The sequence below is a fragment of the Dermacentor albipictus genome, chromosome 1 (genome assembly GCF_038994185.2).
Source record: "Dermacentor albipictus isolate Rhodes 1998 colony chromosome 1, USDA_Dalb.pri_finalv2, whole genome shotgun sequence".
Taxonomy (NCBI): Eukaryota; Metazoa; Arthropoda; class Arachnida; order Ixodida; family Ixodidae; genus Dermacentor; species Dermacentor albipictus.
This window is the reverse complement of record NC_091821.1, coordinates 354,352,299-354,372,546: the sequence shown is the minus strand read 5'-3', so window position 1 is coordinate 354,372,546 and position 20,248 is coordinate 354,352,299. Positions and strand designations below refer to the sequence as shown.

Sequence of the window (20,248 nt, the reverse complement as noted above, 5' to 3'; positions counted from 1 at the left end):
TTTATCTGTTATTGTGTCTTTTTTTGTCTGTAGGGAGGACTCGCGTACTCAATTGCCGATTCTTTAAGTGGCACACGATCTTCGTATGTGCGCGTCAGCACCCGCTTCGACCGCCTTGCTTGCGTCAACAGACGCTGATGGTCGGTTCTACTTTTTTCTCTCACTATATACGTGTACCAGAATTTAAAAAGAAACTGGAAGTTCGGGGTAAAAGAAAGGTTCGAGAAAACGTGCATTGATCCATCCGGAAGCAAAAAAAAAAAGAAACGAAAAGAGGCAAAGTTTTCGCCACCTCAAACACATGTCACTGTTTCGTGTTTCATCGCTTCGAACGCGCCATCGTTGGGCGTGAACTTGAGGAATGACTGCTGCTCCCACGAAAAAGCAAAAGAAAAGCAACTGTAACGCGTGTCCTCGTTCTCGCTTTTGCTCGCGATCGCCTACATTTTTCATTTTTACTTTGTTTTACACATCAAAAGCCGTTGGTGTCCTTTCCTTTTCCCTCTTTCTGCGCCGGCGCCTGTACTTTCGGATAACCGAACGTCCCAGTACCGTTTCGGAATTTCGTGTGAGATTGATTCGAGGTATCTTTGTTTGTCTTGTTTGCACGTGGCGCTCAGATTGATTATTTATTCCAAACTGTTTCGTCAGAACAGCATCGCAAATGGAGGACAAAAAAAAAACATCAATAAATATTTGCATGTTTCGGCACGCGCGGACGTACGAAATGCGAGTCATGCTGGAAATGTGAGCAAGGCAGCAAGCGAAATACGACATAGCCTCGTGCGTGCAAATGCTGGTCCCCCACGCATTGCGTGCCGCTGATATATTATTTTTTTGCTGCATTTTATTTGGATGTTTGTTTAGAATGAAGCAATTTACTTACCATGGGATCGGAAGGGAGGGGAGTGGCTCTGGTTGTTTGCGTGACGTTTTTCTTTTTTACTTTTTTTGCCTATCCTAGGCGCTTCGGTTAAAATAAGCATCATGCTGAAGAAAAGTTAAGTGAAACAAAAACAAAGAGAGACCGTGATCGCTAGAAAAAAAACTGCGGACATGTGCAATCCGAGAACTTATACGAACAATTCTAGCCGAACCGGATTCCTCGTGTACCGTATACAAAACCGAAATCTGTTTTCTTTCTTTTCCCCATCTTTTTGCGAAACCATCAGCGTCACTTCGGAGAAGTAAACGAACCAACGAAATTCGAGCTAGTTCGTTGCGGGACGTATTTCACGCACGTATTTCATGGGCTTCGTGAACCGCAAGTAGTTACGGCGTGCTTATGTCTTTATTCAGCAGCGGTTCACGATACTGCTTTTCTGTCGTTCGTGTTGGAGTCTCAAAACCGAGCCAACGTAATTTTACGCTTGCTCCTCGAAATAGAGGAGCAAGAAGAAGTTAATAAAGAAAAACATGGCTTCGTTCTTTTACAGATGCTCGCTCCGCAGTTGCGAGAGCAAGGCAGAGATCCAGTGAAAGTCCTCCTAAAAAGGATGGATTTATCTCAACACCGATGACTACAACTCTGTATTGAAAATACGCGTAGTAGAACCGTGTGCTTTTTCTGCTCTTTGCAATCTCTAGTCCGTGCATTTGAGCCAGAAATGCGCTTAACTGCGTCACTCAGGTGAGCGGGAAGAGTCAAAAGCTGAGCTGTAACAGGAAGGACGTACAGTGTTGAAATTTTTTCTGGTGCACTTGAATTGCATCTGAAGTTTCGCAACAATCGTTTCTGGTGAAACTTCAGGTACAAATAGACCAGAAGCTTCAGCTGCAGCCTATCGCACAGCGTTTCTTGTCAACGACCTCCATCAGTATACGCGAAACTGATGACTGAACAATGCTAAAGCTCGTTCGATGCGAATGGCGTAGGCGCGAGTGGCTTCCGTGACTGCTTCGTGGGAGTCAAATGGATGGCCAGGGCTCACAACAAACCGCATTCTCAGTTACGGTGTTCGTACTTCCCTATCACACTGCTACCCGGGGCGGTGACTCCGTGGCTAGGGCCTTGCGCTGCTTAGCGCATGTTTCGCAGCCTATGCGACCACGTACGGATGGGGTGTCAAATGCAGGAAGGCTCGTTAACTTAGGTTCTCGGTGCAGGTTGAAGAAATCGACGCGGTAAGAACAATCTGAAGCCATCCACAGAATTGTCTCTCAGAGCCAAACTGCGAACGTCAGGAGCCATTCGCCATTATCATTAACACTACAGCTATGTACCGTGCACCATTGCATGCGCACTTTCGCAGTCGTTCTGCTCCCCACTCTTCTCGTTCCGTCCACACTTCCTCAGCATGCCTCTGTACATTTCTTGCTGTTCTCGCCTCCGTTTTATTTTTTCTTTCTTTTCCTTCCCATCTCGTCTCCTCCGTGCAATCTGTACTCTGGCGCTTGTTTCGCTTATCGTTTGTCGAGCGCATTTCGATTGCCCCTTTTGTTTTTCTGTTTTATTATTTCTCTTTTCGTGTTCTAGTTTTTCAGTATTCCCGCTGACCGTGAATTCGGCGCATGTGACTATACTCTCACCCGCGCACCTTTGGCGCTCTGCCTGAGGAATTCCTTTCCGTTAGCGCCTCGCGCAGTGAGAATGGCGTTGGCTAGCTGCGAGCGCGAAAGTAAGGAAGAAAAATACGAGCGACGACCCAGTTTCTGAAGTCGTTAGTCCTCTTACTCGCGTGAGCACAACAAGCAGAAAATTGGGAAGCAGAGAGGGCAAAAAAAGGCGGTACGGGATATCTTGGCTTTTCCGAGCACAAACAAGAACGGCGGTGCCATCGACAAGAGACAGAAGTGGGGAAGGAAGGCGGTTTTTTGAGGGACCCGGAAGCGTCGCGTCCTTTCTCGTTCTCTTCCGGAAAGCGCGCGGGGTTGTCCGGAAGTCGAGAGTTTCGACCGGGCCAGCAGTTCTTTCACCGCGACGCCACTAGAGACCATCGACGCACGTGGGGGTAACGACCGCGCGCCGGTGACCCGGACCTGGGCTCGGACTTGGCCACGCTTAAAAAAAGGTGGAGTGGAAAGGAGTGCGTGTGGGGAAGGTATAATAAGAGTGCGTGCCAGCCTAGAGACAAAGAGCGAGCTTGAGACGAGGCTGAAGAGAGCTTAGCGGGCGGTGCCCGGAACTTGAGAAACAAAAGACATAACCCTTCAGCCCTGAGCCGCCCTCCCTCCCCCCCCCCAACCCCCACACCACCTTTTTTTTTTTTTTGCATGCCGTCGACAGACGACGACGACTGCCGCCAGGCTGCCGTGACCGCTGTGACTAAAGTGTAGCAAGGCTGCCGCGACTCGCGGCCCCTTGCCAGTGCTTGTATATGGAACGCGCAAGCAAGCAACATGAGGTGCTTTGAGAACTCAGACGAACATAATAGAACTAGAATAACAAATTTGCTGGCGCGGAAGGAATCCTTTCTTTAAGGAAGCAGAGATAAGCTAGAAAAAGCAAAAGCTGTGAGAGTAATGAAAAATGCAGGCAGAGAAGACAACCATTCATTGGTATAGGGGCTGAAGAAAGGCACACCTTTTCCTACTTTTGTCTCTCAATTTTGTCATCTGGACAGCGCTGGCCTAGCGAGTCCCTTTTGTTTGCACTGTGAACTATTACAGGAACTGAGATCGCAGTATCCTTGAACAAATCCTTGAAGGTGTGTTTAAAGGGTGTTGAAACAAAGATATCAAGTTATAAAGAGAAAGTAAGGGTGACAGGAAAAAGATGCGACAACCACACCTTCTCCGTAAATACATATTTTCGCGCGGGCATACGTAAACACTCGGCGTACTTTACAGCTAATAGCCTTTGGCACGTGTAGGACCTTTACCGCAGACGTTTCAATAATCATTTAAGTGTGCCCTACATCGAGTGCAAGCGACAGCAAAAAAGTACACACCAAACGAAAGGCCAATACAGAGAGATCTATAACGTATGAATACGTATTTGGTGGCGATGAAATTGGTCTTACTTGCTCGTCGTGTTGTGCTTCGTCCTTCTTTTGTTATTGCGGTTGCTCGTCCTTTCGTCGACAGCTCGATCTTGAAACTTTCTTTTTAGGTTCTTTTTTTTTATCTTTCGTATTCGCACAAAAGAGCATTCGACGTCATTCTATCGCGCATTTTTCAAGGCGAAGCTTTCTTTTCGAACCCCTCCCAGACTTTCCTGACCGTGGCTGCTGGGTGCTGCTGCTGCCTCGCCGAATAGTTCAGACTTAAAAAAAAGAAAGAAACAACAACTTGCCTTACGTGTTCTGTCGTTGAATTGAACCTCGGTCCCACAGCGCAGCAGTCCGATGCTATAGCCGTTACGCCTCATTTACACGTATACGCGTTTACTTTCTTTAGTACTGACTAATCGAATGTGTACTGCTATAATTCCAACGTCAGCTAGTTTTTTTGAGCGGATCGCTGCATGCGTCATATTGCGTAGCGCAACTGCGTGAGAGCACATGCGTGTAGGCAAGCTTCCTTCAAAATAAAGACGCAGCAACGAAATGGTCAAATTTATAGCAGCTGATTAAATGCTTCACGAAAGCTTGGCTTCACCGAGATTTCCAGATGTGCGTTGGATATGCATCCTTCTTTTTTTTTAATCATTACCACTTTGTGCTTGACGTTTTCCTGACATAAACGCTCTGTGACGCTTCATAATGCTCGTGACAGGAAAGGAAACAAGCACACGCATGAACGCACAAGTATTGTTAGAAGTTGTTGACAAAACTACATACCAATATGTGCGAAAGTTCTCGCACCTGAGAGGTACAGACATTTACAGCTCCGAGAGCCAACATTTCCGTGCGCCAACTGTTCAGCACAACGTGGAACAACGCGGTCACGGGAGCAGTGTTATTTGCGTGTCTGTAGTTAATGTAAATTGCTGTGCAGCGACATTTCACTAAGCGCGGTCGCGTTAGCTCCCAGGGCCTTTCGTGCTTGCATGTTCTGAGGTCAGGAAAGTCTACTTTTAACAAAGGACTGCGTATCATTTTGCTGCGGAGAGGGTGCGCCCAAGCCCCACGCGCTCGAAATTACCGCTTTTCGCGTCTGTTGGCACAAGAAAGCCGACAGTAAGTCTGGAATCACCTATATCTCGCTCCAGATTTATCAGCACTGAAGCACCCAGCCGTCTCTTTAGGCGTAAAATACAGAACACAAAGATCACAGAGCATACAGAGCTCACCAAGCCAAGCCGCAACTGCTTTTCATACACAACACAGGCCTCACAGCACACTTATAATACACATATACGCATCAAGAATTATGCCTTAAGGGCAAGTCTTTATCGCAATAAAAAAAAACTGCTTTTCCAGAAGCCTACGTAATACAAAGCTCGATATAGAAAACAGCACGATAACGCTAGTCGCATATACAGTGCTCCCGAACGTGCTGCACGCTCGGCCCTGTTTCTCTCAAGGGCGAGGGCGCCAGATGTTTGCACTCCGAGTAGTTCTTAAGATGGCGGCAGAGGATAACGCTCAGGCATCTGAAGCAGCTATGCGTGCAGCGCGCTGTCGCGGAGCGTGCTTGGCGCCGAGATTGAGCCTCGGGACTGTTAAAAAAAAAATAGTGTTTGCCATGCAACGTGTTTTCGCGGTTGACTGAAGAGCGCGACATTCGACTACGCGGGAAGTTTGAGAGAAGAAAATCGATAAGCATCTCAGCGAAGTAAGCACGGATCTATTAGACGAGTGGCGCAGGGCGTCGGTGCGTCATTGGTATTCGCACTAGCGACGCAATTACGCACGACACCCTGCGCTTCTCCAAATCAATCAGAATGGAAAGGCCTAAGAAAACAACACTAGAGTTCGATCTCGCATCTGTCTTACCTTCTGTTTTCTGCTTTTTTTATATGCTAATTAGAAAGTGCAGTTAAATATCGGCGGTTATTCTAACTGCCCATTCACACATTCGGCATCTTCGAGTAAATTATTTATTTGAACGATATTTGAATTATTGGAAGCCATTATATCATCGGCTTCTCCGCAAACAATAAATTGTTCAATGATCAATGGATGATAACATGAGATATGAAAACTCGGTTTACTTAGCATTGCTCCAATTTTCTTCAGTGTCCTGAGATGTAAATATTAATTGAAAAAATATTAAGTTATGGGGTTTTACGTGCCAAAACCACTTTCTGATTATGAGGCACGCCGTAGTAGAGGACTCCGGAAATTTCGACCACCTGGTGTTCTTTAACGTGCACCCAAATCTAAGTACACGGGTGTTTTCGCATTTCGCCCTCATCGAAATGCGGCCGCCGTGGCCGGGATTCAATCCCGCGACTTCGTGTTCAGCAGCCTAACAAATATTAATTGACTTCCAGTGATACACATAACATAATCATTTAAATAATTAATTAATAGTTTGCCCCAATCTGCCATAGCAACACTCCTAATTCGGGAACGCATGGACGCGTGCGCCTTGTTCTTACCGGCGGAAGTCAGATTGCATGCCCCGTAGTTTTTCTCTTTGCAGAACGAGAGAGAAACCTAACGTCGGCCGCTGCCACGAATGACACAGCGCGACACAGCGGAAGCAAATGACGCACAAAAAGCCGCCTGTCAACTGCTGCGGCACCAGCCGCTCAAAGTGCAACCAAAGTGCAATCGCACGACTTGTGTCAGGCGGCGCCAAAAGGGCAAGTTCAAAGAAAGCAACGTGAGCCATTTCCAGCCCCCACCCCCTTCTCACAACGCCATCGCCCTAGCTCCTTGTGCCCCATGCCACCCAAATTATTTGTCAGCTCTAGTTTGTGTTTCTTCGGCCATACTTTATCTCCATTCGCTGCGAGGTTAGTGAAAGAAGATACTTTGAAGAAATACAACAAAGGGAATCATTAAACGATCGACATCTGGAGACAGCCCCTCTTGCTATCGAAGCTTTGATCAAACGATGTGAGAGCACAGCGAAGGAGGGATGGTTAACACAAATTGGCTGGTTACTTGGTGCGCTCTTTTTTTTTTCAGAATGCGTCATGGTTAAAGCACTAATGCACAAGGGACTCAGCAAAGTCGACACAACAAGCGCTAGACCCCAATTGAGCGGTTGGTTTTCAGTTGATGTCTAGCGATTGTGGTGCATACTCCGCTCAGCCTTTGGGGTTTTTAACTCAGCCCTTTGGGCCTTTCGCGCAAAAAACTGAACACAAACGCTGGTACAAAATCAATATGCAAACCTTTCATACAATCGATTAAACTTCAGGAATGTTTCCCGAAAGGGACGAGGGGGGGGCACCTACTTGATCAGGGAGAGAGGGGCTAGGCCAGCGGGTGTTGTCGCATGTCGTTTTAAGCCTGGTATTTTGGTGCACGTAATTATTTTTTAGAAGGGAAGAGGGCGTAGCTCCGTCCCCCCCCCCCCCCCTCCCACTAGGCTACACCCTTTTGGTTTCACCATTTATTCAGCAACACTTGGACCAGTGCTTCTTAATTGTAACTTCTTTCCTTGACCCCTCATTTGGCTCCGACAAAGTTTTCTTGTCGAAACGCTGGCTCCAGGTTAAAGACTACCGGCTGAGGCTACTCTTTGTTCGCCCGTAGTTTACAAACGCTTTAGTCCTCTGTGTTTTTAATTGCAACAGTAACACATTCTGAGAAAGGAAGGCAGGCGATCAGAGCCAGCAGTTATGGTCGACGGATAACAAACAAAAAGAGTGAGAGACGTTAGATTATGTTGCGGAAAAAATAGAGCCCTTTAAGAAACACTTGAACTGGCTTTCCCGCTGTGCTTCAATTCTTTACGCATAGCGGCAACCACACTCTTAAGATCTCGACTGTGCTAGCAATTTGTGCGTATATTGACGTACCTGTCTCTGTAATACACTGAAACGTTTTCGCAGACTCAGGGAAGCGTCCGAAACGCATAAATCTCGCCCCTGTGATGAATATTGCAGCCATGTTTGGAAGATGCGGCTGTGCTAAAGAACCTAATTGCCCAGTGCTTTAGAAAGACAGTTTTAGCTAGCGTCGTTCCGCCCAGAAAACAAATTGGGGACTAAACCTCCGAGGAAAGTACACGAAGAAGAGAGGCTGAAGAAAAAGAAAAAAATTGATAACTATGGGTAGGGATGAAAGTAGGGTATACGTGCTCTTACTTGAAAGGGAAGACAAAAAACCGGCAAGTTGGCAGAAAAGTAGAAACATAGGTGAAATCATCAAGGGAGGCTGAACCACAATGACAAAAGGAAACAAAAATGATATACAAAGGAATAAAGTGAAGCTGAGGGACGAAGCAGCGAAGCGAAGCTGCGACGAAAAGACAGTGTCGCCTAGCGTAGTAGGCTTGCTTTAGAGAAAGCCAGAGCGGGGCTGTGAGCCGGGAAGACCTCGCAGCCTTGCAGTGAAGTGGCTGGAGAGGTAGTGCCATCAAAATGGAGCGGACAGGGGCGACGGAGAGAGGAGGAAATAAATGAATTGGCTCAGGGGTATCGGCACGAACTGCGGAACTAATGAACGAGCAGAGGCGAAGACGAAGTAAAGAAATGGAGGATAAAAGAAACGAGAAGAACGTTGCGAAAGCTGGAAGAAAACGTCCCATTGAAGCCAGTGGGCTGCCAGAAGAAAAAGAAAGAAAAATACACAGAGAAGCACGGTCTGAGGAAAGTATGTGGCGAGAAGAGCAGATCAATGAAAGAGGTCAGAGGAGATTCACTGAAAAGAATGCGTAGGTTTACAACAGTGCGAAAGAAGCGAATAAAAAAGAAAGAAAAGGTTAGTAAACAAAGCTCATGCACGAAAAAGGCTCGCCATAACAGCAGCGGCACTATAGCGATATAGAGGGCAAATGAGCTGAGTACTGAAAACGGAAAAAGCAGAGGAAAAGCCCATAAAAGGGGGGACAACGGTAATGCAGGGCGCGGTGCTCGCCCGCAATACCCAAACAAAACGCGATGTAAAAATATAAAAAGAGCCGAGGACGACGCCGGAAGGAGGAGCGAGAGACGAAAGGACGACGGCGCGAAGGAGAAAGACGAAAAAAGATGAACCAGCATGGAAAGGAGAAAGAGAGAGAAAAAGAGAGAGGGAGTGCAGCGTGTCTCCCCCTTCTCCTCCAGTCTCCTCCGCTCGCACTCTCCTCTGCACCCTCGCGGCGCGCGAGGGCTAGGCTCCCTGGCTTGGCGGCCATTGGAAACAGCCGGCGTTGCGCCGAGAAGCTGCTGCTGGCAACCGTCGTCGCCGCCATGTGAGCGAGCAGCAACTGCGCTTGGGCGCCTCCTCCGCTTGCTCGGGGTTTCAGGCAGCGGCATGGAAGCGGATTCTAAGTCCAGAGGTAAGATCTTCGAGTCTGCAGCCTCCGGTAGTGGTTTAGACCGGGGCTGCTGGACAACTCTGCGGCGTCGTGTATCGAGCCCGCAAGCCGACCGACCGATGGAGGAGAAGCAAGTGGTAGCCACGATCGAGGGTGGAACGTCTTTCCGCTTCCACTCCTTCCTTCCTACCCTGCCGAAACATTGTGCGTTTTTGCCGCGCGTCACCCCCTGCACTTCCGTTCTCTCTTGGACAGCAGCTCGACTCGGTGGTGCAGTGCGCTCAGGAAACGACGGTTGGTTTCGTGCCTGTGCGTGTGTGAGGGCGGTGCAATGTGGTGCAGTTGTCTTGCGGCGGCGGTCGCGTCGAAATCCGCCCACTCCGTTGGCACGGTGCCTGAGCGGCTCTGAGTAAGCGCAGCGGCACACCGGACTCAGACCTGTGTTTCTTACAGGATGAAGCGATGGCATCTGTTACGCGCGTTTCAGATCGGGAAGAATGCGCGGCACATACGTTGCCCGCAGATGTAATTTTGCAGAATGTCAAACGGCCTTGGCTGTTGCTATTTTCGTTTTTCATTGTTTCCGTATAGCGGGGAGGAATAGCCGAAACCAATTCACGACAACAACATACCTGGTTAATCACCTCGTTTAGAGACTTGTGGTTAGTCCGGAACGTTATTGATGAAATACGTCAAGTGCCTGCTTGGCAGTTAGTTGGAAAACTGAGTATGCTCCACAACTGACGTCCTCATCACTGAGGCACCTATGTCTTTCATGAGGCAGTGCATGTTCTTTTTTGTGCAACGCTACGCTGGGATGCCTCGACGCTGCTAGAGCCGCTCAGCGAGCCCTCTAATGGGCGGTCGCCGTAATGTGGCACAGATGCTCCGGCACATCATCTTGAGCTGCGTAGCTGAAATGGCAGCGCGTTGTGTTTACGGGACGCCTACAGCTGCAGGAGGCCCTGTGATAATTAAACACGCACACGTTTTGCTCTTAAGCATTCGCATGCTTGCGTGGACCAGTAATCCGCTCATGATGGAACTCTCCCTTCTGTGGCTTCGGAGTGTTTGGTATTGAAGATGGTAAAATATATGTATGCGTTAATGTTTATTATTTCCTCACCGTTCAAGTATGCCTTCGCTAATGAAACGTCGCGTTGACATTATGTTATGTTTTCTGGAAAACGTAAGCTTTATGCAGCTTTCGCCCCCCACCACCACCGTGCAGCTTCTATTCGTGTTTACTGCTGTTGTAAAACTTGCCAGTGTATTGGTTCCAGCGTCAATAGAAAGTGGTTCTATAATTTAATATGATGAACAACGAGTCAAGTCACATTTGCTTAACGTCGTTAAACGTGCCGCATGGGGTGAAATTTAAGCGAACATTTAGCGTAATCGGTTTTAAAGTTATGTCTACAAAATTGATGCAGGTGTATAACTATAGCCCTGTTTTCTCACTAGTACAATTACATATTTATTATTTGGTCAAATTAGACTCCTTCAATGTTAACTATTACCAGCGGCAGCAAACTGCGAAATTTTACGTCTCCCAGGAAAGAAAAGGTAGAGCAGCTCTCTCCACCCACTTCCCGCATTTCCTTTAAACCCACTTGTTTCCATTTTGCATTTCGTAACGAATTACAGAATACATTAACCACGATACATACTCTCTCTAGGTATGATATGCACGAATATATAGTGGCAGGCTTTAAAGCTATTAGGCTCGTGAGCAGCAGATTTCCTCAAGTTACTGCTTCCTTCTTGGTGTGAAAATTTTCGTCTCTGTACTTTCAAATCTACCCGCAACGAGTATTGTTTAGTATGTGTGCGTTCATTTCATCCAAGGGGGTATCCACGCCAATGGCCAGGAATTCGCTTATTTACATAAATGACACAAATGTCCCAGATGCTTCCTCCCACCATGCTCTGACCATATAGTCTCATTAAGGTAATTTCTACCGGGAGCGTAGAAATTTCATTCTTGTTTTGCTATCGTGCCAAATATTAGCATTTGCTCCAGAAGGGTACACTGTCTTTCAGTCTTCGCTAAGCGCGGTGCACTTGAGCAGACGTGTCGGCCCACAAGCTCTGTCACTTATTAGTCAAGTTAGTCACAGTTAATGTAACGTTGAAAGTGCACATAGTCGCATTCAAGACACTAAAGTGGGCTAGTTGATTACGAGTATTATGAAACAAGTTTAGACGGGACGCACCCAAATCCGATATGCATAGGAACGGCGTTTGTCTTTTGTAGCTCACTGTGTTCCTCGTAAAATTGTGCCGTAATACGTACCACGTTTCACAATGCACATTCAAGCCAGTGTAACCTCAGCATTTATTTTACTTCGTGGGGCAAATGTACCTTACACGACGTCTCATGTCGGATATCGTTCAAGTGTGCCTCCTAGATTTCATCGCAGATTCAGGCTGCTATGTGGCTGATTGAATACTAGCAGTACCTCTTCCTTAACATTGGACGACCATGTGGCCTTACAGAGTTAACTTTTTTACAAATGGCGAATCCGTCCTGCAATGTTTACTTCTCCTTGTTCCCGCTTTTCCAGCGACCTTCTACGCGCTCGATTCGAAGCGAATGAGTTGCCTGACGAGACGATTACGACGAGTCTCTCAATTAGTCATCCGAACATGTCTCTCTGCCAGCAGATGCAAGAGAGTCGACCGCTGTGTTTGGGTCGCCGAGAAAGCGCGCGTCTAAAGATAGCGAGAGGCCTCGGCTGCCTGCCTGCCTCTACTCTTAACAAGCACATAACTTCCCATGAAGCACGCGAGGAGAGCCAGCACCTCCGGCCAGGGTGGGCCCGCACGAACCCCCGTACGTGTAGTGACGATAGTCACTTTGTTCTGGTTACTACGGCAGCCCTGTCAGCCTTCTCCGGGTAGCACTTCTGTTTCATGTTTCTTTCACCTATGCGTATCTTCCCCCGTTCACAAAGCCCGTACTCCTTTCGTTTCCATTCCTGGCCTCATCCACTTTTTCTTTCGCTTCGCTGCAGACAATTTTCACGGCGTCCCTTTTGGAAGGTTTAAGTTTCTGTGCATGTATATTATTTTATTCTTCTTAACATTAACCCTTACCTACGTCTCTCCTATTTCATCCTATTCAGTTAGAAGTTAGAAAACTTCCTGGGCGGGAGAGAAAGGACTCTCCAGTCCAGAAGCCGTTTGACTCCTTTTATCCCTTTCTGCAGCACAAGGTAGCCAGGCGGTATTTACACTGGCGAAGCTCCCTGTCTTCCTCTTTTTTTTCTTCTCGTTCTCTTCCTGGACTCGGGTAACAGATAGAGAAGAATAAATGAAGGAAAGGAGCACGGAATGTTTTGTTGAACAGTAACAATAGCACTGAGAACACAGTGAGGTAAAGTAAATAATGACATCCATGACTGTATCCCATTTCAAGACCACCTATGTAGGTTTCCTCGAATTCTTTGCGCGAATAGAGACATTATAAGATTGGTTCAAATATTTCGCGCAGAGCATTTAGCATTTCTACAATTTTTCTTACTAGTTGTAAAAGAAATTAATGCATGCACTCTTGAATATACGTAGAGTGTAATTACTTTTTTATGTAATTTAGAAAAAAGTAAGAAACGAAACATTTTCTTTTTTAGGGTATGTTCTTAAAAACAAACATGCGCAATTATCAGCTTCTTCAAAACAAAATGTTAGGTACACTCTAATTGCTTACTCACGCTTTCTTCTTCAATTAAAAGCGGAGCTACCACGTAGCAGTGATTGCGTAAAATTGGCATGTGAAAAGCAACGTAAAAAAGTTACATTTTACAGTTGTAATTCCATAGTTACAATACTAAAAAGTTGAAACTTAAAATCAACTTTAAGAAGAGTGAATTCTTCAAGAAAAGAATTACTTTTCTGGGTAGAATACTGGACCGAACCACCAAAAACACAAAGGAAGAGTCTGTGACACGCTTCACAAAGCTAGTCAAACCATATGACATCCATTCACTCCGAGCATTTCTCGGCTTGGCCGGTCACTTTAGAGCATTTATAAAGGATTACGCCTTGAAAACGCGATGTTTGACAAGGATGACACAAAAGGACGTACCCTTCTGCTGGACAGAGGAGTGTGAGGCGGCCTACAGACATGTGGTTCAAATGATCTCCTCTGATCCCTTCCTCTGCCTTCCCGACTTTACCCTTCCTTTCGAGCTTAGTACAGATGCTTCTCCTTATGGAACTGGAGCAGTCCTGTACGAGCGAGACTGCATCCGAGCAAGAAATCAACAACTTTGTGTAGTTGGCTACCACAGTAACACATTCGCGAAAACAGAAGTACACTACACCACAACAGATAAAGAAGCACAAGCTGTTTTGAAAGCCATTCGATATTTTCGTTCCTACTTGGAAGGCGCGCATTTCAGTTACGAAGCACTTACGTTTATCCTGAAAATGGCAGAGCCTAAGGGTAAGATTGAACACTGAATAGGTGAACTTCAGCAGTTGACTTCGAAGTCCACCGCCGTATGGGTGCTTCAATGAAAGATAGTGATGCCCTATCCAGCTTGGCGTTCATGCAAAAGGAAGCTCATCAGCAAACAATGAACGTCGCCAAAGTACGGCAAGGAACCGAAGTTTTGCAGCTCACTGAGAAGGGAATGCCATGGGAATGTCAATCAAAAGATACGTCACATTACGGGCTGAGTCACTGATATAGCTAAACTGGCACTTCATATTGTTAACGCTAGAGACTCTTTCCCCTTGCCTATCTTTCTCATGCACACACACACACTTCTTTTTTTACTTTGTGACACGAAACAAGCGTCGCACATGCCGTGGTTGCTTAGTGGCTGTGGTGTTGCGCTGCGAAGTATGAGGTCGTGGTATCAAATCCCGGTCACTGCGGCCGCATTTCGATGGGGGCGAAACGCAAAAACACCCGTGTACTTTGATTTAGGTGCACGGCAAAGAGCCCCAGGTGGTCAAAACTAATCCGCAGCCCCCCACTACGGCGTGCTGCATAATCAGATCGTAGTTCTGGCACGTAAAACACCATAATTTAGTTTTCATTTTTAAACAAGCCTCGCAACGCTTGAGCTTGGTGGTGGGATACAAGAAGCTGTCTTCGCGTCCGTCTAAAGACGCGATATTTCCTGCGCCTGGTACGCAAAGAAGAGGTGAGGCGTGCAGACAGGACGCAAGAGTAGAGAAGTGGACAACACGAACGCTGATAGTTGAAGTAGATAGTTGAAGTTGATAGTCGGCGTTCGTGTTGTCCACTTCTCCACTCTTGTGTCCTGTCTGCACGCCTTACCTCTTTTTTGCATACCGAATCCTTACCAACTAGCTCAGCTGTCGGTCGTTCTACGCCTGGCGCGCATAGCACGAGCATCGCACAACCTTGGCGCGCGCTGGCCTACGCGAGACGCGGCGTATCTGGCCCTATTTCTCGGAGCGGCGTTTGCCCTCTCCGCTCGTCATTCTGGCACCATTCCGATTGCGTCTCGTTGACGACACCGGAAGGGGTGAGCTGGGCCGGGGTGTGGACGGCGTAGTGTTCGGGGTGTGCGAGGGGGACTCGTCCGGAAATAGTTCACCTCCCGACGGCGACGATGCAGCGTCGTCGTCGGATATATCATAATTGCCTCTACGCGCGTGTATGTCTTGCTCAGAGGAGGCGTCAGATCGGCGCACTATTTAAGGAGGCGTGGTAGGCACCGTGTCAAGGGAGAGGGAAGGGCATGTATACAAACATACCAACGCTGACAGTTAAGAGATTAGCCACACTATGGCGTACCGTTGGAAAATAGCGCTTCTTCCTGTGAGGCACGGTTTGTGCATTCTCGTTGCTTGCACTATATACATTTCAAGCGACAGAACCAGGCAACCATTTATTTCTTTGTAGAGCGTGAAAAGTCCTATGCATTACAACGGTGCTGGTAACGCAATCTTTCAGAGATTAGGCACTTTTTTAGACAGCGTCGAAAATATACACGCGGCGCACACCACAGCGCTGGGGGTGTGTGTGTCGTCCTTCGTAGTCATACTGATTTGTGTGCGCTGTTATAAATCGAAACATAAAAAAAAATTTGGAATGACGGGTAGTTGACTGCCTGTCCTCCACATTGTGTTCAGTAGTAAACGTCTCGGTCACGCGCGCGCGCGCACACACGCACACACACACACACACACACACACACACACACGCACGCACGCACGCACGCATATATATATATATATATATATATATATATATATATATATATATATATATATATACACACACACATATATATATGTGTGTGTGTGTGTGTGTGTTGGCCCGCAAACAATGACTTGGTTAACGTGCAACTCGTATTCCTGTTATTATTTCCTTTTTGATCATCTGCTCGCCTCCTATCCGCCAACATGTACCATGTGAAAGGGTGAAGGGTGTTGAATCTTATTGTGATGAGGGTGAAGCACAGTTTTCTATCATTTTCAGTGTGGGTAGGTCCGCTGTTGCTCACTTGTTCATGGTGATAATTTCCAGAAAGCTTGCCATTTGCGATATGACGCGTTGCGTCAGTCTCAGGTGCTTTGGCGAGTTCTTTTTCCGTCTGCTCCAGAAGTCGCGGCAGCATGCGCTGTACGTTTCCCGGCTCGTGAGAGTGGGAGACAATGCTTTCTCGTCACACTTGCGTGGACAGGCGTTCTGCAAGCATGCAAGCAGATGGTGTGAGCTCTGCAGTCGTATAAATTCCACGCCTTCTCAACCCACCCGCCATTGTCCTTTCTACGTAGGTTACGAAAAGAGAGAGTAGAAAAAGTTGTTCGTTGTTGTTTTATCTCAATCTTTTTTCTTTTTCTTTTTTTTTCGAAGCACACGAGGTAAGGGCGGGCCATGCGTTTCGTTCGCGCTGTAGCCATCTGTCCGAGAAGGGATCCTGCGTTGTTGTTTTTAGGGGAGGGATAGCGAAATTATTATGTAAACACGCTTTCGTGGTCAGGCACAGCACATCATGTACGCCGTCTTTAAGAGTCACTTACAGGTGACATGCATAGGACGTGTCAGCGCGGCTTAACGAGCTGTCTTGTCAGGTGGCGCTAACTTACAATAGAGCAAAACACGGTCACCTCTGAAAAAAATCAGTCTTTCCACTCTGTGAAGGAGGATGACCAGCGAAGCTGTGTATGTGAGCCCCTTAATGGCGAACTGCACCTCCGCCGCAGGTCGGTTCGGCATTGCACTATTTTCGGTATCGGCCTACGTATAGGGTATGCTTCACGCCTGCTTATCTTCGCCGTGGCTCGGCCCGTCATTCCACTATTTTCGGGATCGGCCCGCGTGTGGGGAGTACTTAACGCTTGCATTACCTCCGCCGCGAGTCGGCCCCGCATTGCACTATCTTCGGCATCGGCCAACGTACGGGCAGGTTTGTGTCTACACAAGAACACGATCCCGGGGGAACTAGCCCTTCTCAGCTCGCTGTAAAAATAAAAAAAAAATGAAAGACGCAAATGTCACTGTACATTCACGACAAGCAAGCCGTAATCTCATCAACATATTTTTACGAAAATACATTAATAAGTGTCCGCAGGCAGAAAACGGTTCAAGTCTGTTCTTGTGCTAATCCCATTCAAGCGCTGCCAGGCGAAACCAGGATGCTCAAAATAAAGAGTGAGTGAGTGAGTGAGTGAGTGAGTGAGTGAGTGAGTGAGTGAGTGAGTGAGTGAGTGAGTGAGTGAGTGAGTGAGTGAGTGAGTGAGTGAGTGAGTGAGTGAGTGAGTGAGTGAGTGAGTGAGTGAGTGAGTGAGTGAGTGAGTGAGTGAGTGAGTGAGTGAGTGAGTGAGTCAACTTTATTCGGTCCACAGTAGACGCGAGTAAACTCAACGTCACCTGGCTAGGCCCACTCGGGGACCATCAGGTCAAACCTGACGGCCCTCTCGCGGGCCCTCTGAACTGCCAGGATTTAAGTGGTGAAAAAATGTTTATATGTATTGCTTCTTTGATTGCCTAAAGTCACTTTTGCTTTCCGACTAGCACTAGTGTTTTCGTTTGAACACCCGTGAAGATCTCAGCGGCCCTAAGTGGTGTTCCTTTCTTTCCATCTACCGCTCCTCCAAAGCCGTGCGTTGAATGCCACGCGTTCGCGTACGGTCGCCCGTGGGAGAGCGATATATGCGTCCAGCCTCCTGTGGTAGCCCACACGCCGCGTCGGTCTGCTGCGGTCAAGTGATCGATGGCCATCCACTTGTCACGCGCCAAGGAGGGCGCCCGCCGCCACGTAGCCGCTCTTGGCAAGCGCGGCAATATTTGGGCAAGCACAGATAATCAAAATGTCTGCCGGTGCATGTGTGTGTATGTGTGTGTGGGTGTATGTGTGTGTGTGTGTTTGTGTGCGTGCGTGCGTGCGTGCGTGCGTGTGTGTGTGTGTGTGTGTGTGTGTGTGTGTGTGTGTGTGTGTGTGTGTGTGTGTGTGTGTGTGTGTGTGTGTGTGTGTGTGTGTGTGTGTGTGTGTGTGAACAGGGAGAAAACTTTCATCTTACTACTACTTACTTTTTATTCTTTTTGTCATATTCATTTCGCACTTCAAACATAACTGGTTGCCCTGAGCGCAATTCCTTTATAGTGTGCCTATTCTAAGAGTGTTACCGAACAAAAGAAATTTCTGTTGTTTTGTTCTCCCTTCTGTTATTTTTGCCTCCTTTCACTCTTCCTTCTCAGGCGTTCCGCAAACTTGCGAAGCCTTCCTAGTGCAAAAGAATGCGTGGGCGAATAAAGTGTTTTTCACCACAAATTAACGCTTATGCCAGCATGCCGCTTATCTAACGACAGCCCGTGCATAGCACACCCGCGGAAGGCGTTCTTGGGGACATTGTGTGCTCGGAAGAAGGTGACAACGAGCTCTGTCATGCGCGTCGCTGAACCGTTGTCCCGCCTGGAGACAGCCAGCTCAGCAGCGGTAGCTATGCCACAATGCCCCCCCCCCCCGCCCCCTCTCGCCGTCCCAGGCCGGCGCGTTGCTCGTGACGTCATCTAGTTTGCGCCGTCGCCATGGCTACGAAAGTCGGCCGGCTTTTGTCTCCTCGTTGCTCCCTTCTCGTTGCATTTCTCGCTTGCTCTTTTGTTTTTCCTTTGTCTTGCGCGGAGCGCAGCTGATCGTCAACCTTTCGGGCATCACTCCTCTTTTCTGTCCGCGCCTGTACTCTTCGCATGCGTACACGTTCTCTCGCATCTGTCTTGCTTCACCGCGTGCGGAGTTCGTTGTAGCGTACTTTTATTTTGATTTTTTTTATTATTGTTCTTGCGGCGCGCTTTGTTTCAGCGTTCTCCGGCGTGCGCTGTCAACCGGCGTGATATATCCCAGGCGACGCTGCATGCGCGGAGTGTCGCGTACGCTGTTCTCGCTTCTTTCTTAGCAAGTTCTGGCAAGGCCGCAGCAGCATGCGACAATTTTTGCAACGTCCGTACTCGGTACGGTGCCGCCGGTGTGGTGGGCGGAGACCGCCTAACGTCGGCCGGGCACTCCGAGTAATGAAGACTAACAGCCGAGCGGAGTTGACGTGGAAGGCCCGCTCTGATTGAAAATAACGATCATCTTCCATGAAGAACGGAAGTGATTGATTAGGGTGACCGAAGAACGAGATTTGCGCGATTATTTATTTCTTCGTCCGCCCTTTTGCCCTTACTTCTCGTCTGCGGAAGCAGGCCGTATAATAACAGCGGAAAAGGGAACGCACTTATGGAGTCGCAGAAGATGATTATACGTTGTATAATTTCTCCCTGTGGACTCAGTTGTGCACGGGGGCGTCTATGATCTCACATGTTTGTCACAATAGATAAAGGGCTTTTGATAATCACGTGACGGCCTCTGGCTTCCACAACTTGCACGTACGTGTGAGATTGGATGATTGAGCCGAGCAGTTGCAACAATATCTGTAATCGACATTGACACTGTCGAAAGTAGGCTCATGTCTTCTCTTCGTTCTAGGGCGCCTATGAGTAGACGGTTGTACCATGTGTTCTTCGCACTCTCAAGCAGCGCGTGCGACGAATGCGAATTCAATTTATTCAAATGTGTGCTTATGGTTTGCAGGACCTTGCCGCCATGAGGCTGAAACTGAATGTTCCGCTCCCGGAAGAAAAATGTCTCCTGCGCAGGTGAGTTTCACGGCACGCCACGTCGAGCTTAGTCTACGTGTTGCGGTAACCTTGACAACTCGTCCCATAAGCTCGCTTGAGCTTATGAATATTGCTTATGAGCAATAAGTTGGTTTAAAATGACTCATTGCGCCGTCTCCCTCAGAACACCTCGACATTTGACAAATCTGTTGCGATAAGTTGAAACTCGGATATGTTGGGCCTTCGCTAGTAGTTTATGGCTAATCTGAAAGCTAATCTTACAATGTATACCAAACATACATGGTGAAATCTGCAAGAGGTGTTCAACATAAGCGTGTAGATAGTTATCATGTTATATGGTATCGTTGTACTCTGACGTACCTTGTGACACTTGAACGCCTGTTCAATATCACTTTGTTTTCGTTGGTGTGTTCGTTTCGAGATTTGTGTGCAAAATCAAACGACAATATTACAACTGCTAACGCAGTTTTTCTGTCTGTCAGAACACCAACATCGAGCGGGCGATAGCGAGATAACGGTTCTGCTGAGGACACACATAATTCTTTTCTTTCTTTTCGTTCTGAGGGGCAAGGAGGAAGAGGGCTTTCACTTCTACGATATGTTATTTGTCTTAAAAAGTTATTCTTGTAATGCGCACTGTATCTAATTCCTTGCCATTATTTTGACAGCCGCCACGTCAGCCCTGGATATGAAGACCGACTGAGGTCCTACAGAGGTCTGTCAGAGCGCAAGTCCCCACCAAAAAACTTCTTGTGAGTAGTTGGAGAGATTTTACTAAGCGTTTGTCAGAACCTGTAAGGTTATGCGTGAGTGAATCATGAAGAAATTTGTTACACAGTCAAACTTCGGCATATCGAACCTGTATACATTCGATGTAGCCGTATCTTGAATAAATTTACA

At 47.5% G+C, this 20,248-nt stretch overlaps 1 protein-coding gene across 3 annotated transcripts in view; it reads left to right on the top strand.

The window, feature by feature from the left end:
• Nucleotides 1–20,248, top strand: part of Schip1 (Schwannomin interacting protein 1) — a 123,266-nt gene that overhangs the window by 58,944 nt on the left and 44,074 nt on the right. For 2 of the 3 annotated variants that reach the window (XM_065452189.2, XM_065452191.2), the window contains 2 exons: nt 19,302–19,366; nt 20,017–20,100. In XM_065452189.2, coding sequence (XP_065308261.2) covers nt 19,302–19,366; nt 20,017–20,100 — 149 coding nt within the window. Of the gene's footprint in view, nt 1–9,111; nt 9,265–19,301; nt 19,367–20,016; nt 20,101–20,248 lie in introns of those variants that run through there. The other variant, XM_065452190.2, reaches the window with a different exon arrangement.